Below are 16,967 nucleotides of genomic sequence, written 5' to 3' on the forward strand. Positions count from 1 at the left end.
TAAGACCAATACGGCTTTCATAGAATGCACTATCAATTTACTGCTGTTGAATTTTATGCTGGAAGAACTTTCTTGTACCTAAAATAGAATAGGAAGGCCAAATACAACGATGCACAAGCAATTCCTGTAATTACCAAAACCCAATTGAATCCAGATGGATAGTCAAAAACTGTGGTTTCAAAGTTCATTCCAAATACTCCTGCCACGGCAGCAAATACTGCAGCTATCAATGTAGCTGCTGTAAGGAGCAACTCAAACTGTATTAGGCGGTTTTGAATATTTCCCTGCAATAGATAGAGTAAAAAGTAACGCTCCCTGGTTTACACAATTTAGAACATCAAAGAAACAAAGGAATGGACAGCAGAATGTTGCAAGTTGTTAATCATAGCTCACCAATTTTATGTTGATAAAATCTTCCGTGTCATCAATGTATTCTTTGAGCTGCATTACCAGCAAAAGGAAAATATACTTAGCGACTGCACAAAGCACCGCACCTAAATAATAAAAGCGGATGCTACTAATTTATGCATAAAGTCATCATGGCTACTACTCATTAGCAAAAATCAGAACTAGGGTTGTCACATAAGTAGTTTTCCTACACAGTAGCTGATTGACTGAAGGCATGCCTGTGCTAAGCTAATGTTATATAAGTACCTTGGTTATATTAGCAAATACTAAGGTATCCAACATAACTATACTGTAATTTATAAGCAAAGTGGGTAAATTCTAATACTACAGCTCTGAGTGAGTCAAGATTCTCATACCGACAATAATGTGTTAAGAGTATTATCACTGACGATAAAGTAGGCTTCAAGCAACATTTCCAGCGGCTCAATCCTTTCCCCATTATCAGATGAACCAATTAAACTACCATGTTTACTAGAATTTCCAATGCTGCTGAAAGCCCTTTGCAACATGTGGATGCCACTAACTGACCGCTCTGGTGAAGCAGGAGCTGATTTTGAAATAACTCTACCACTACATGATGTAAGAGTTTGAAAACAATCATTTAAAGGGTAAGTATCTGATCTTCCCTTTTTCTCGGTCAGGCACATCTCAGCCATGTCACCATCATCATCCATGAGATGTTCTATTTCATCACGTACCTGGGATTTAAATATAAGTTACTAGTTGCATGTGATAGTAAGCTAGAAAAATAAGAATGATAATGAAGGATTAGAATTCTACGTTGATCAACCTTCTGAACTCGCTGAGTCAAAGCAAGGAGATGACCTTTAAATCTTCGAACACGTTCCAGATTGAGAGTATTGATAGATGAGGCTAGTTCATCTAGCACGGGATATATTTCCATTCCAAGTTCTTTTACCTATCAAATCAAGATCCTTACTAATATAAGTGATTTGAGTTGACAACTTTATTACTTACATATATGGCTGGTAGCTTATCCAAGGACTTTTCCTTATGATTTTAGCAAGCTATATAATGTGGCATTTCGAAACATAAATACACAATTACCTAAATTCAAACACCGAATAAAAAATTTAAAACCCAAGTTATACATAGTCTTGAGACATTGAATTTTATGCCACAATTCTTGGTCTGTTAGAGATATAAAAAATCATTAATGTAGCCTCACCCAATAGCTTAAGTTTTTGGGTTGAATTGATTTTTTACATGGTATCAGAGTCTTGGTGTCACGGATTCGATCCTCACCACTCCCCATTTAATTAATAATTAATTAAGCATTGTGAAGTTTCTTAGCATAGGTAGGCTAGGCCTGATGCATCATCCACCCTTCAAGCCCAATGAGCTCTCGTGTGAGAGGGCGTGTTAGAGATATATAAAACCATTAATGTAGCCTCACCCAATAACTTAAGATTTTTGGTTGAATTGGTTCTTTACATGGTCCAAAGATAAGATTAAGATAGGGGAGCAGTGAGAGCAACCACAACCTGTATTTATGTTTGTTATCCAGACAATCAAAGATCATTGGCTACAATATCCCCCAATATGTTTGATCCCTTTTTCAAGTGAGCATAAACAATGAGAGTAGAAAGTGATGTAGGAAAAAGGGGAGTCAATTATAATTATATGTTCATGATGGACATAGGATGGTTAATGAAATTGAGCAAATAAATAATTTTAAATACATTATATATGTTGTAGTACTGCTCTTTTGTGGCTAAAAGGTCACGGTTTCAAATCCGGAAAACAGATTATTTGCAAATATATAAGGATAAAACTGCATACAAAGATTACTCTCACCCCCGCCCTCGCTATTTGGGGTTTAATGGAGAGTGGTTTTTTTATATATCCCGTAGTAATTTAACCAAAATACTGGCAAGCATATAAGCTCATTGCTACCACTTTTAATGTAAAAAAAATACAGAGCTAGAAAATATACTATCACAGATTCACAGCCAAAAATGTGGAGAATTCCCCAAGAAATAGAGTTACTGGTCAATTCATACCTGAGCATCTAAAGATGTGCATGTCAATTCTAGAGCCAACTCTAATGCCCTAAATTCAAAAGGTAGATCATCTGTTCAAAAATGGTAGACACAGTAAGCAATTCTTGCAGTAGTTACCTCCATCAAAAAGCATTAAAAAAACTCAGAAAACCTTGGAAGTATAGCAAATATAAACATTGCTTTTAAGAAAGACGTGACAATAGCTACTGAAAGCTGAAGAAGAAGTACTATATTCAATTTGGGCTTTCAAATTTTTAAAAGAAAAGACATCACAGTTCACAACACTCAATGTCTTTCCCTCATTATTCTTCATCCATTCCTATTTCCTAACAGTGCTATAATACAACAGAAAAAACCGTTAGGTATGTTAATATAGTCATAACGAACCTAGATACTTATTAGACATTTTTCCTACCAGTCTTTCTAGCTCCTAAAGCATATGTTACAGCAATAAAAGCTGCAATCCTTACCAGAATTTTCTTTCTGAAGCCGATTGCATAATTCTGACCTGTACTGACCAACACTGCCATCCAATGAATTCATGAGGATGACCTCATCAGCAGTGATTATACACCGGATTTGCTCAAGGTTGACTACAATGGCCTTCTCCCGTCCTAATATGGTGGAAGGATAAATGAACATTGGATCCAATAGTCGCAGATCTCTGGGAGGCAAAGAACAATGTCTCATAATAGTAGCCTTGTCAAGTGTCAAAGTCTGAGAATTTCCATCCTGACCAATTTTTATCCAAGAGCGACTTCCATGACCTCTCTTCTTCAGGCCTGATAAACCAGCCCCGAGATTCACTTGTCCATTGAAATAAGACCTCCCACCACTGCCATGATATAAAGCAGATTCAGGTAAACTGGAAGAAGAACAATACTGGCCTTGTGTTTCGTCCATTGCTTTAAACTTTTCAGACTTGCAGTGCTGATACAGTTTTATTTTTAGCTGATGTAGTCTTCATCATTATTCACAATTCAGCTTTCATTTCCACCACAACCTTGATATGCCGGTGATAACTGGAATAAGGAACCATGTCTACCACCTGATGTGATTTTGACTTTGTGCATGTCTTGAATTAAAACCTAAAATTGGAAGATAAGATGAACAAATGTGCTAGTTAGTTGAAGAAGCATATATCCCAAAAGAAAATCACTGAAGATGAGACATCAGGGACAATGGAAAGAGAGAGAAAAAAATAAGGTCATATGCTTTTTCTAATAGGTGAATTGAATATAATAAAACAAAACCTTAACCTAGATAATAATCAATAAAAAAAAAAAAAGGGAAACAATCAAAGAAAAGGAAAGTATAATTAAAGGGGGGGAAAAACCCAATACCCTTTTAAAGGGGGAAAATGAATATGGGTTCTTGTGTCCGTAGAAGCTTGGTCCACTCGTGTGAGCTTTTCCTCTTCCCAAATAAAACGGAAAAATCATGAAATTCAGCTATTGGTATCTGGTTGAGTTTGTTGGCAAAACATTTTCCATGAGTAAACTGTTTATTGCTAGCGCTGAGTCAAAGTAACAATTCAGATCAACGACTTCAACCCAACTCATAAACAAAGTGAATTAGTTCAATTCTCCACAGTTGAAGTAAATCTCACACTCAAAATCCTAACTTTAATAGCAACAATACTCATCTTCCCTCCTTAATTTTCTACTAACAGCATCAACCATTTCCCCGAGTTTCAAACAAGATTTCATCTTTTGCATATATACCACCACCCCATTTGTGATTTCTATCAAATAAGATGCAAAACCAGCAAACAATGGGAAAAAAATGAAACCCCAGAAAAAAAAAAAAAAAATCAGTAAAGTTGTGAGTGTAGTTTACCTGAGGTTTGGATGATCAGATTGGCACGTGTGAATGTAGACTATGTTTCGTAGGTGTGGAAGGTGGTTAACGTAAGATTGCACGAAAAGCATTTCCCTTCTCTGATAGTAGAAATGTAGAAGAAAATCAATATAACTATGTACACTGTGAATCACCGTGAACCTGTTTCTAAAGACAGTTTTTTTTTCCTTTTTTCTTTTTTCTTTTTTTTCTGAATATTTAAAAATGTTTGGTGTTAGACATCGTAAGTTTATTGAAGAAAAAAAGAGAGTTTGATTATATGAAATCTTGTAAAATTATTCAACCAACTCCTCACAAGTCACAACAACTAATATAATTCAAATCCAAAACCGTCATTTGTAAAGTATAATTCAAACGCACTACTTCATCAACATGTATCATATTAATTAGGGTTATATTTATCTCATTTTGCATGAGATAATTAAATTTTCTACGCACAAAAGATGAGTGGGTTTCACTTTTTCTTTTTTTCCTCTCCTCTTTTTTTTTTTTTTTTTTTTTTTGGAAATAATAGGAAATTAAAACAAAAACACAACAAAAAGAAACTAGGCACAAAGCCTAGACCAGTGAACACCTATAGTGTCACCATACAGACTATCAATCTTGCAATCTTGTTTCTATAACATAAGATAATTATTTTCCTACATCATAAGAAAATTATTTCCCTATTAATTATGTAGATAATCATTATAACTTGTTTTAACTGATTTATAAAAGGAAAAAAATGTTTCTGCAGTTAATGCAGATAAGTTATCTGCATTTATTCTCAAAACGACGTCGTTTTGGTATTGAAATCTTAAAAAATTATAAATATAAAGTCTATTATAACTTTGAAATAAATTAAAATTACAAAAATACCATAATTTCTGTCCCAAAACGATGTCGTATTGACTTACTGCAGATAACTTATCTGCAGTAACTGCATAAAAAGCGAACCCCTTATAAAATTTTAAAAGTGTTGCAAGATACTTAATATGATTAGCAATTAATGAGTATGTTATAAATGTTTTAATTTCGTTATAAATGTTAATGAAATGTTTCAATATTATCTTTTTTTACTAACGATGTCTATTTGATTAATAAAATACGATAACTTAGATATCATATGATTAATTGGGATCATATTGTATCATATTAGTTCTAGATATTTGTTTAATTATTTCAAAATATTCCTTAAAGTTTATATCAATCATATGCTTCTCCGTCTTCTTTTTAAAATTTATAAACTATTCAATTGCAGAAGTTTAACCACACTACTTTGATGACTTTTTGATTTTTTTTGTCTTTCATTAATTAATTAATAATTATTTTGTCCCTTGTTTAAAACTATCTATCAATTTGTCCATCTTTAATCGATTAACTTAAAGATTTAATCGATTAAATGGTCAAAACAGACAAAAAAAAAAAAAAGGTTGACTTTGAAGATTTTTAATCGATTAAATTTTCTTGCAACATGATGATAATTGATGGACCAATTCTTTCTTGTTAATATCCGTATGCAAGCCACTAAATGGCTTTCACAGACTACTTTGCCTTTTTTGTATATATGACTTCTGATAGCAAATAGACATCCAAACTGAAGATTTTCATCTCTTTCTTATTTCTTCCAAATTGTCATCTTGTGTTCACTGCTACTCTCATGCTTTTCAGCCACTGAGTGATGATCCCATGATCCGCTAGAAGGAATAATCTTCTCACCCTAAAGAGTACATGATCAAAGGTATCAAAATAAAAGAGATTAATTCTGCTACTATATAATAATACTATCTAGAAAAATCTTAATTAGTTAATTAATATATATGTATCACCTCTTCATCACTTTGTAAGTGCTTTGGTTCCTCGTTGTAAGATCCTTTTTTATCTTGATCCGGCGGGTTATAGAAAATAAGATATGTGAGAGAAGAAAATGAAGAAGAAACTTGATGGTTTGGAGTGAAGAGCTCATGGTTTTGATCTTCATTAAGATCCAGAGGCATAAGAGAAGATACTGAATGGCGATAAGCTGGTATCATGGATGCATACACATAAAAACACACAAATACCGACAAACCAAGCCAGAGATAGAGAGAAATGGATCAGTGCAAGTGTGTCACTGAAACGGTTTCCTTTTGTCATTTTTGCCAAATATGCGACTAAGATTTAATCGATTAAATTTTCAAGTTAATTATTTTTGTCAGTTTTGACCATTTAATCGATTAAATCTTCAACTTAATCGATTAAAGAGGACAGATTAGTAGATATTTTTGGATAAAGGACAAAATAATTATTAATTAAGTAATGAAGGATAAAAAAATCAAAAAAACCCTACTTGGGTGCTTTTTAATCACAGTAGACCAATAACTAAGCCACTATTTTACAACCGAAATTCATATTTGAGACACTATTTTACAAAGAGACCTCCATCCATTGAAAACTCGATTTCCTGATTTTGGGGAAAAAGAAGAAGATGAATATGATTGACATAAACATAAAAGATTATGTTAATATAATTGAACAAAAATCTACAATATGAAACAATATTACGATCCCAGTTAATCACGTGATATCCAAACCGTCATTTTTCGTTAATCAAATGGATATTATAATTAGTAAAAAGGATGACATTGAAATAATTGACAAAAAAATTGGGACTAAATTGAAACTTTGGTCAAACTTTAGGATTGAAAATAAGGTTTTAACGAATTTGTTTTAGTTAATAAGGCCTTTATTGTGTTGTTCTATGGTAGGTCTCCTTTTTAGCAAAAAGGATAAGCTTGTTTAAATTTAAAAGAAATAAACGTTACTGCAAAATAATCTTCTCTTTCATTCATAATACGGTTCCTATTTATGCTCTAAAACAACCAAAGACCCACTAACTAAATCCCATGAAATAAGGATCACAATCAGAACGTGCAATGAAAGCAAATAACTACTAGGGAGGTTACAAATAAACTGAACAAAAGTAACTGAAGGAATAAAATACAAAACATTAACTATTCCTAGATGTTGTGCCCACGACGTAGTCAGCCAAGTGAGTTGGTCGTTTGCGTATACGTGCACGGAGCGGTACTGTAGCTGTGGGGTATTTATCATCCCCTCGCTCTTCAAGCTGAACCTTGTCCCCAAGGTTCTCCAGCTCGTCGTCAGGAAGACTTGGGAGGGCAGCGTCTGTTGGTTCACCATGAAATGGTTTGAGCAAAGAAATGTGAAATACAGGATGTATTTTTGAAGTGGATGGTAAAGACAGCTTGTAAGCAACCTGCCCAATATGGACTTGCACCTGAAATGGCCCGTAGTATCTTCTGGACAGTTTGTAGGACTTGCGCTAAGCTAATGAATGTTGCCTGTAAGCATGGAGTTTCACCAGTACCCAATCACCAACATTAAATGCGCGATCTGTGCGACTGGTGTCCGCAAAAGCTTTCATGCGTTGTTGAGCACGTCAGAGGTTATCTTTAAGTAAGCATAAAAGAGCATCCCTGTTACGGAGAACACGGTCAACGTTGGAGTCGGATGAACCACCAGAAATATAATCAGGGATAGTAGGAGGGCTGCGGCCATATAGAGCCTCAAAAGGTGTCATTTTAGCCGAAGAGTGGAAGGATGTATTGTACCAATATTCAGCCCAGTGGATATATTTGGACCAAGATGATGGTTGATCCATGGTGAAACTCCGGAGATATTGCTCGAGGCACCGGTTGACAACCTCACTTTGTCCATCCGTTTGTGGATGATATGCGGAACTCATTTGGAGCTTGGTTCCTTGGTGAATGAAGACCTCTTGCCAGAAGGAACTGAGGAAAACTGATCCACGATCGGTTGTGATAGTCTTTGGGATGCCATGAAGTTTGCCAACATGAAGGACATATGCTGCAGCGGCGGATTGTGTTGTGAAATGAGATGGCATTGGGATAAAATGAGCATATTTGGAAAGGCGATCAACCACAACCATGATGGATGACTTCCCATACGAAGGTGGAAGACCAGTGATGAAGTCCATAGTAACATCATCCCAAACGCGCTCTGGTATGGGAAGAGGTTGGAGGAGACCATTTGGTGAAGAAGTAGTATACTTTGTTTGTTGGCAAACAAGACAACTTCTTACCCAGCGCTTCACATCCAGCTTCATTTTCGGCCAATAAAAACCCTGGCTTAAGCGTCGAAGAGTTCTGTAATAACCGGAATGTCCACCAAAAGGACTAGTGTGATGCTCATGAAACATATCTTTGCATAGAGGTGAACTGGAAGGCAAGTAAATTCTGTTTTTATAGAACAACAAACCATTAGTAATATGGTAATGGGGATATTGGGAAGGATTTTTGCTTACGGTAGCCATCAAATTGCCAGCAGTGGCGTCGTGTGCTAAAGCCGTGATGACTTGGGCAGATATGGCAGGGATTGGCACTGATAAGGCAAGAAGGGAGGAGTCGTGGCAGCGTGAGAGCGCATCAGCTGCACCATTGGTCTTCCCTGGCTTGTAAACGATACGGTAATGGAAGCCCAGTAATTTGTATAGCCATTTTTCTTGTTCAGGTGTATGGATGGATTGGGTAAGGAGGTGTTGCAGGCTATAATGATCAGTATGGATGATGAACTCGCGTCCTAGCAAGTAGTGGCGCCACTTGTGGACAGCTTCGGTTATGGCACAAAGCTCGCGGATGTATGTAGAGGCAGCTCGAATGCGAGGAGAGAAAAGCTTGCTGTAGTATGCAAGTGGGTGGCCATTTTGGCTTAAAACCGCGCCAAGAGCGACACCTGAAGCATCTGTATCAAGGCAGAAGGGTGCTATAAAATTTGGCATTTGTAATACAGGGGCGTTGGCGAGTGCATTCTTCAGAGATTGAAAAGCTTTATCTTGTTTATCAGTCCAAAGAAATGCGTTGCTGCAAAGCAAAGATCTTAGTGGGGCGGCTAAGGAAGCATACCTCTTTATTAAACGGCGGTAGTAACCGGCCAAACCAAGGAAAGATCGAAGTTTTGTTGTGGTACGTGGAGTAGGCCAATCTAAAATAGCTTGGATCTTATCTTGGTCCACAGAAATAACCTGTGCCGAGACAATGTGGCCCAAATAATGTATAGCATTCTGACCAAAAGAGCATTTTGCAAGCTTGATATGGAGGCTATTTTTTTCTAACACAGAGAAAACTTGTTGGAGATGATTTAAATGTGCCTCCCAGGTTGGACTGTAAACCAGGATATCGTTGAAGAAAACAAGAACAAATCAACGTAAGAATTCGGTAAACTGAATTCATGGTGGACTGAAATGTGGAGGGGGTGTTGCAAAGCCCAAATGGCATAACACGGAACTCATAATGGCCTTCATGTGTGCGGAAGGCTGTGGCAGTAACGGAGTCAGTATGCATGCGGATTTGATGGAATCCGGAACGAAGGTCCAACTTGGAGAAAAAGCGAGAGCCATGAAGTTCATCAAACAATTCATCAATGGTGGGGATAGGGAACCTATCTTTGACGGTTATTGCATTGAGTGCTCTAAAATCAACACAAAAACGCCAAGTGTCGTCTTTTTTGCGGACAAGGAGAACAGGAGAACTAAAAGGACTCACACTTGGTTGAATAAGGCCATCATGCAGCATAGCACGTACCTGGCGTTCAATCTCTTGTTTCTGAAAATATGGGTAATGATAGGGTTTGACATTTACTGGGTTTGAATCTGGGTGAAGCAAGATTTGATGATCTTGGGGCCTATGGGGTGGTAGGTGTGTAGGCGGGTTAAAGAGATGGTTAAAAGGAAGGAGTAGCTTTTGGATATCGGATGGAGGAGACGAGGTAGTAGGAGATGGAGTGCAGGTTGAGATATCCAGTTTGTAAACGGAGGCAATGAAGGAGGTGGCTAGATCACGACGGATAGTGGGTGTACAAACTTGAGTAGATGGGGAATTAGTGGAGCCAGTGAGGGTGATAGGAGATGAGTGGAGGCTAAAGGAAAGGGTAAGGTGGCGGTAATCAAATGTGACTGGGCTAAGATAGCGAAGCCATTGTACCCCTAAAACGATGTCGGCACCATGCAGGGGAAGAACATAAAGGTCGGTTGGAAACAAGTGGTTGGAAAGATAGAGTGGCACAGAGAGACAAACACCAGAACATAGTAGTGTTTCACCATTCCCAACTGTAACATGGAAGGAGTTGGTGGTGTCCACGGGTAGATGAAGGTGGTGTGCCAATCGTTGTTGGATGAAATTGTGTGTTGAACCACCATCAACGAGAACTTGAACGGATATCCCTGTGATACAGCCCACTAAGCGAAGTGTACGAGGAGAGTTCTGTCCAGAAAATGCATGAAGGGAGATGTCTAACGTTTCGGGTTCAGTGGCTGGTTGTATTTCTGGTTCGGGTAGTGGAGTATCAAGGGCATCAGTTGTGTTACATGTGTCATCATCAAGGAGAAGGAGAGTAGAAGGAGTCTTGCATTTGTGGCCACGAGAGAACTTCTCGTCACAGTTGAAACATAGGTTTTGTTCACGACGCACCTTCATCTCTTCGGAAGTTAACTTGCGAACACCAGGGGGAGGAGGTCGCGGAGTAAGGTTGGAGGATGATGCAGGGGCTGGTTGGTGAGAAGAGGAGGACATGTGTGGACAGGAAGCATGATCTGAAAGTTTATCTTCCTGAAACTTTGCGAGGCATTGTGCCTCGATAATGGTTTGTGGCTTAAGGGCTTGGACTTCACGTCGGATATTGGGTTTTAGACCAGAGATGAAGTTGTTGAGAAGGAAGGCTGGCATTAAATTATCAGTGCGGTTGGCTAGAGATTCATATTTGGAAATGTAAGCAGCAACTGAACTGGATTGTTGCAGTTTATCAAGGGATCCCATGTGATCTGTGTAAGGGGAGTCACCAAAACGGGTCTCTAAAGTCTGGGTAAAATTGTCCCAGCTTTGGAAGGGTGAGTTACGGGTCATCCACTGGAACCAGGCGAGTGCTGGTCCATCCATATGGAAGGAGGAAATTTGAAGGCGCTGGCATGGAGGAGTTTGGTGAAACTGGAAAAATTGTGATGCTTTGAATATCCAACCAGTTGGATTATCGCCATCGAAGCGGGGAAAATCTAGGCGGAAGGGACGAGGCTGCATAACCGGAGGAAAGTGTGGTGGAGGTGGAGGAGGGGGTGGTGGTGGTGGTGGGTTGTTGGAATGTTGAAGTTGAATTTGATCAAAACGACCCATTAAGGCAGTGAGAGTGGTTTGGATTTCATTCAGTTGTGTTACGGTTTGGTTGGATTGTTGTGTGAGATGGGTAATCTGAGTAGTATGTGTTTCTTGTGCCTCCTCCAGTTTTCGAAAACGGGTACCTTCTGCCATGGATGAAGATGGAGTACTGTGCTCAATGAAAGCACCAAATGGTAGGTCTCCTTTTTAGCAAAAAGGATAAGCTTGTTTAAATTTAAAAGAAATAAACGTTACTGCAAAATAATCTCCTCTTTCATTCATAACTACAAGGGAGGTTACAAATAAACTGAACAAAAGTAACTGAAGGAATAAAATACAAAACATTAACTATTCCTAGATGTTGTGCCCACGACGTAGTCAGCCAAATGAGTTGGTCGTTTGCGTATACGTGCACGGAGCGGTACTGTACCTGTGGGGTATTTATCATTCTACTTTATGAATAACACGAGCCACATATTTCTATAGGCCCAATGAGAGTTGAGGCTATGGAAATAAATGGTTATGAAGGACTTTGACCTTCCAAGCCAGAGCTTCTTTTCACATGGCATATGTGGTCTTCCACTACATTTTAGTTTTATAAGCCTGAAATTTAAATATGGTTTTGACTTCAAAACGCACAGTTTTGGTCTATTTTGTTGGATACTTGAGTTGAATTTCCAACATAGTATATAGGACCAATTTTTTGCATATTTTCTTCCACAAACACAAAATAAGATAGGACTCCATGTTAATGTCTGTCTTTCAAATGTTTATGTTTAGAAAAATAATTTCTGACACAGATCCAGAAATGATTTTCTGTAATATATAATATTGTCTTGGGTCTATAAAGCTAATTTTGTGTTTCCCACATGGCCACATGTATAAAAGTTAAATTCAAATATGTATCCTACATTTCTATGTGTTACTGCAAAAAAAATAAAAAAAATTACACTAACAATAGGGCTATCTTTTTCTTAAATATACATGTATATAATAAATAAATAAGAATAAAAAATTTAGATTTAAAATTAAAAAATATTTAAATATAATTATTTTATTTTATTTTTTTAATCAATTTCAAATAGATTTGAAATAAATTTTAATAAATATAATAAATTAAGAAATAACAAAATAAGAGACAAAGAAAAGAATTAGAATTCAAAAATTAGATAGAAAATAGATTTAAACATGATAAAATCAGTTTTATTTTCTAGTCAATATTAAATAAATTTGATATTTTCTAAATATTAATATATAATAAATAAATAAGATAAAATAGAATTAGAATTAAGAATTAAATAAAAATATATATTTAAGTACAATAAAATAAATTTCATTTTAGTCAATTTCAAATATATTTAAAATTTAATTAGGTTAAATTATAAAAATATAATAAATAAATAAATAAAATTATTTTTGTTTTTTAAGTCCAACTATCTTTGTCTTTTTTTTACTAAATCTGAAAATTTAGGTCTTCAACTATTTTGGTCTATTGTTTTTTAAAACACTATTTTTTGGTACACATAAGAAGTTACTTTATTGAACTGCAAAAGTCAGCTATTGTCATCCATCCTGAAGTAAAGGTCTATTGTTTTAATTAAAACTGATTGTCAACTCCAACCCTAAACTATTTTGATGTCGTTTTTATAAAACTAAAAGAGAATTATCACGTTACTAGGAATGGGTTAATTAGGAGAGATTTGAATAATTTAATAAAAGAGAACTATAAATAAATAAATAAAATGATGAACGACACGAAACTGCACAAAAAACCCTAAAAGGAAGTTTGGGGTGTGCAATATAGCATACGAGCTCTATGGCATACAATTTCAGTAATCACATTAATTAATAAATTTTCTTATTAATTAATGGGATTGGTTCAACTGGTACATACTTGATTCTATTTAAGTAAAATTTTGGGTTCAAGTCCTTATCAGTACAAAAAATCTCCTTTGAAACAGTTAGTCCCATCATAATATTAATGTTTCAGCTCGAACAAAATTACTTTTCGTAGAGAATAATTATGATTTAAATTCATATAATAAATAAATTATATGGGTAATGGCGGGGGCACATCAGCTCAAATTTATTAATTGACGGCAACTAAACTTTTTTGCCACGACTCATTAATCTCGTTGGTTCCATCACTGCATATACGACCAGTGACATAAATTAAATGATATCATTCTATTATATTAAAGGGATAGGATATTGTGACACATAAATAATGTTACGCACAATGTTACGACCACATCTTAACCGTTGATTTCTGTCAATCAACGGTTATCATTTTTCAAATCAAACTCATTAATTAATTATTAATTCATAATAAATGATAACCTTTAAATTAATATAAAATCAATTTTCGTATCAATCAAACTAACATTTTATATAACTTTTGAAATAAAGATTTTATTCATGAATCAGATCGATCGATTATAAAATATTTGATTCAAAACATCCTCAAAAAGGAAATAAAATAAAATTTTAAATAATCATTTTCTTTTTTAATTTTTAAAAACATGCAAAATTTTAAAAACAAAACATGGATTCGTCATTTCTGCAGCGATTATGAAATTTTTTGCATCAAACATTGCATGCCATGCGGATCCTGATATTTAAAAAAAAAAACAAAAAACAAAAAAACTATGATTCACATACATATCCTTCCTGACTTTTTATGTTGTTATAAAAATTTTCATCTACACAGCAGAAGAAGCATTAAAGCCTTAAAACATTCATAAAAGTAAATAAATTAAAATTAATGAGTTACTAAAAGAAATTAAAATTAATGAAAATATCCTATCCATAGGCTGGAAATCACGTGACCCTGCTTTGGCCGTTGGACGTGTAACGATTGACACAGAGATGGCGCGAAACGGACAAATAGTTATTAACAGAATGGAATCGGAAATCTCCGATAACATCGCAGCACTTCTCGTTACTTCGATTCTCCCACAAAACCCTAATCTCTTATTTCCCTTTGTTTTCTTGTCCCCGATTTCGTTTCATCTCTTCGCCACCTTCAAATTCAACCGATTATTATCGTTAAAGTGCAATCTTCAACGTCCAAAAATAAAAAAATAAAAACAAAAATTTCCTGTCACAAAATGGTTTTCTCAGTCATATGATTTCTCAGGTACCTTCCTGATCCAATTAAGAAAATCCTTCTAATTCTTACTAGATTTTTTTTTTTTGGTTACTTTTAAATCACATGGTTTTTACAATTTTTTTGATTTTATCTTATATTTTTATGTATTTAACGTTGAGAATTTTTATTTTATTTTTTCTCTATTATTTATGGGTGTTGTTGTGTTTGGAGTTGGTTCTGATTTTGTGTGGCACATGAATGAATCAACAAGGCGGGGGAAAATTGAACAGATTTCATCCTGGGTATGAGCAATGTGAGAAAGAAACCAAGAAGGAAACATAATGGGATAACATAAAATATTATGACATTTTATGTTCTTGCGTTGTTGAAATGTATGTTGAAAATGGATACTTGAATGACATTCAGGGTTTAGCTATGAAGCTCTGGACTCTGCATTAACTTATAGATTTTCAAAGTTTTTTTTTTATTATTATTGTGATTTTCAAACCAGAAAGAGGGGTGGGTCTACATGGGAAAATTTTCATATATAGTTTGCTGATATGTAAATGACAAGATTTAGCATTAGGCTGAACAGATATGTTAGTTTTAAGGTCTTCTGTGTTTTCTTAGAGTTGAGCCTAATATGACATTCCAGATTTTCAGTGTTGTATTTTTTGTAGAATTCATTTGTCCTTCATTGAATATTAATAGAGCCTGTATGATATAACAATCCTGTAACACCATTTTCCCTTTCCTCTTTTTCTGTATTTGTCTTCTTACTTCTTCTTTTTTAGCAAAAAGAAAAAAAAACATATATATATGACTTAGACATGAAAGAAAAGGGTATTTGAAATATTATTGAATTGTGTATTAATCTGATACAAAGAGGTCTCTATTTATAGAGACTAAAAAACCTAATTCTTGACCTAATGGGCTTGGCCCAATACAACAAATACTAATAATAAAAGACCTAATATTTACAACACTCCCCCTCAAGCTGAGGAATAGATATTTATCATTCCCAGCTTGCTAGTAAGTTCTTGAAATCTGTCTGAAGGAAGTCCCTTTGTCAATAGATCAGCTAATTGACGCCCAGTGGGAATGTATGGAGTGATAATCAACCCGCTATCAAGTTTCTCTTTGATGAAATGGCGGTCGACCTCAATTTGTTTAGTCCGATCATGTTGAACTGGATTATGAGCTATACAAATAGCGGACTTATTATCACATAGCAGCTTCATAGGTCCCTCACATTTTATTTTGAGATCATCAAGTACAATTTTCAGCCACAGTAACTCACAAATGCCTTAAGCCATAGCAGGAAATTCAGCTTCTGCACTTGATCTGGCAACCACATCTTGTTTCTTACTTCTCCATGTCACCAAGTTACCGCAAAGAAACATGCAATAACCAGTGGTAGAACGACGGTCAGTCACGGATCCAGCATAATCAGCATCAGTGTAGACTTCTAAAGAGAGATTACCATCACGTCGGAATAACAATCCTTTACCAGGAGTAGCTTTAAGATACTGGAGAATTCTCTCTACTGCCTGCATGTGTTTCTCCTTTGGATCGTGCATAAACTGACTGACAACACTAACAGCGTAAGCTAGGTCTGGCCTAGTATGAGCCAGATATATCAGTTTTCCAACTAACCGTTGATATTGTCCTTATCAACTGGAGGACTCTCCTCTTCAAAGCCTATCTTGTGATTCTGCTCAATAGGAGTATTAGAGGGTTTACACCCGAGCTTCCCTGCTTCTTTGAGAAGATCCAAAACATATTTCCTCTGACTGATAAAAATTCCCTTGCTTGAATGAGCTACTTCTATCCCTAGGAAATATTTCAGTTTCCCAAGGTCTTTGACTTCGAACTCATAGGCAAGTCGTGTCTGCAGAATCTATCTCTCCACAAAATCATCACCTGTGATAATAATATCATCAACATATACAAGGAGCACAGTAAGCTTCCCATTTTGGGAGTGCTTGAAGAAAAGAGTGTGATCTCCTTGACTCTGTCTATATCCTAAGGTCACATCATAACCTTAGTAAACCTTCCAAACCAAGCACGAGGTGACTGTTTCAATCCATATAAGGCCTTTTTTAATCGACAAACTTTATTTTCCCCTTCACAGAATCAAAACCAGGCGGGATTTCCATGTAGACTTCTTCTTCTAACTCACCATTGAGGAAAGCATTTTTCACATCAAATTGATTTATATCTCAATTGTAATGGGAAGCAAGGGACAACAAGATTCTCACTGTATTCATCTTTGCAACTGGAGCAAAGGTTTCTTCATAATCAATGCCATAGGTTTGAGTGTAACCTTTGGCGACTAATCGAGCCTTGTATCTCTCAAGAGTGCCATCAGAATTATATTTCAGGGCATAAACCCATCTGCACCCTACTGCTTTCTTTCCGTTGGGTCTATCAATAACC

The 16,967-nt window shown here is 35.8% G+C and overlaps 1 protein-coding gene across 2 annotated transcripts; it reads right to left on the reverse strand.

Moving 5' to 3' along the window:
• Positions 1 to 48: 48 nt before the first annotated feature.
• Positions 49 to 4,386, reverse strand: LOC133292815 (magnesium transporter MRS2-5). 2 transcript variants are annotated; one of them, XM_061491264.1, is made up of 7 exons: positions 4,272 to 4,386; positions 2,903 to 3,520; positions 2,433 to 2,503; positions 1,199 to 1,327; positions 765 to 1,106; positions 394 to 441; positions 49 to 284 (listed from the first exon to the last, which is right to left on the reverse strand). In XM_061491264.1, the coding sequence occupies exons 2-7, from the start codon at positions 3,333 to 3,335 to the stop codon at positions 54 to 56; spliced, it is 1,254 nt and encodes a 417-aa protein (XP_061347248.1). In that variant the 5' UTR covers positions 3,336 to 3,520; positions 4,272 to 4,386; the 3' UTR covers positions 49 to 53. The 2 variants fall into 2 exon arrangements, with proteins under 2 accessions (XP_061347248.1, XP_061347249.1); XM_061491265.1 differs by lacking the exon at positions 4,272 to 4,386 and adding an exon at positions 3,776 to 3,831.
• Positions 4,387 to 16,967: the final 12,581 nt, after the last annotated feature.

Source organism: Gastrolobium bilobum, unplaced genomic scaffold (assembly GCF_033153095.1).
Source record: "Gastrolobium bilobum isolate Gb01-03AN ecotype WA unplaced genomic scaffold, APGP_CSIRO_Gbil_v1 utg2530, whole genome shotgun sequence".
Classification (NCBI taxonomy): Eukaryota; Viridiplantae; Streptophyta; class Magnoliopsida; order Fabales; family Fabaceae; genus Gastrolobium; species Gastrolobium bilobum.

Coding starts and splice junctions, on each gene's coding strand:
- LOC133292815 (XM_061491264.1), bottom strand. CDS start 3,335: ATGGACGAAACACAAGGCCAGTATTGTTCTTCTTCCAGTTTACCTGAA. Junction 1,107..1,198: donor TGACTCAGCGAGTTCAGAAG/GTTGATCAACGT, acceptor TTTAAATCCCAG/GTACGTGATGAAATAGAACA. Junction 442..764: donor CTCTTAACACATTATTGTCG/GTATGAGAATCT, acceptor CTGGTAATGCAG/CTCAAAGAATACATTGATGA.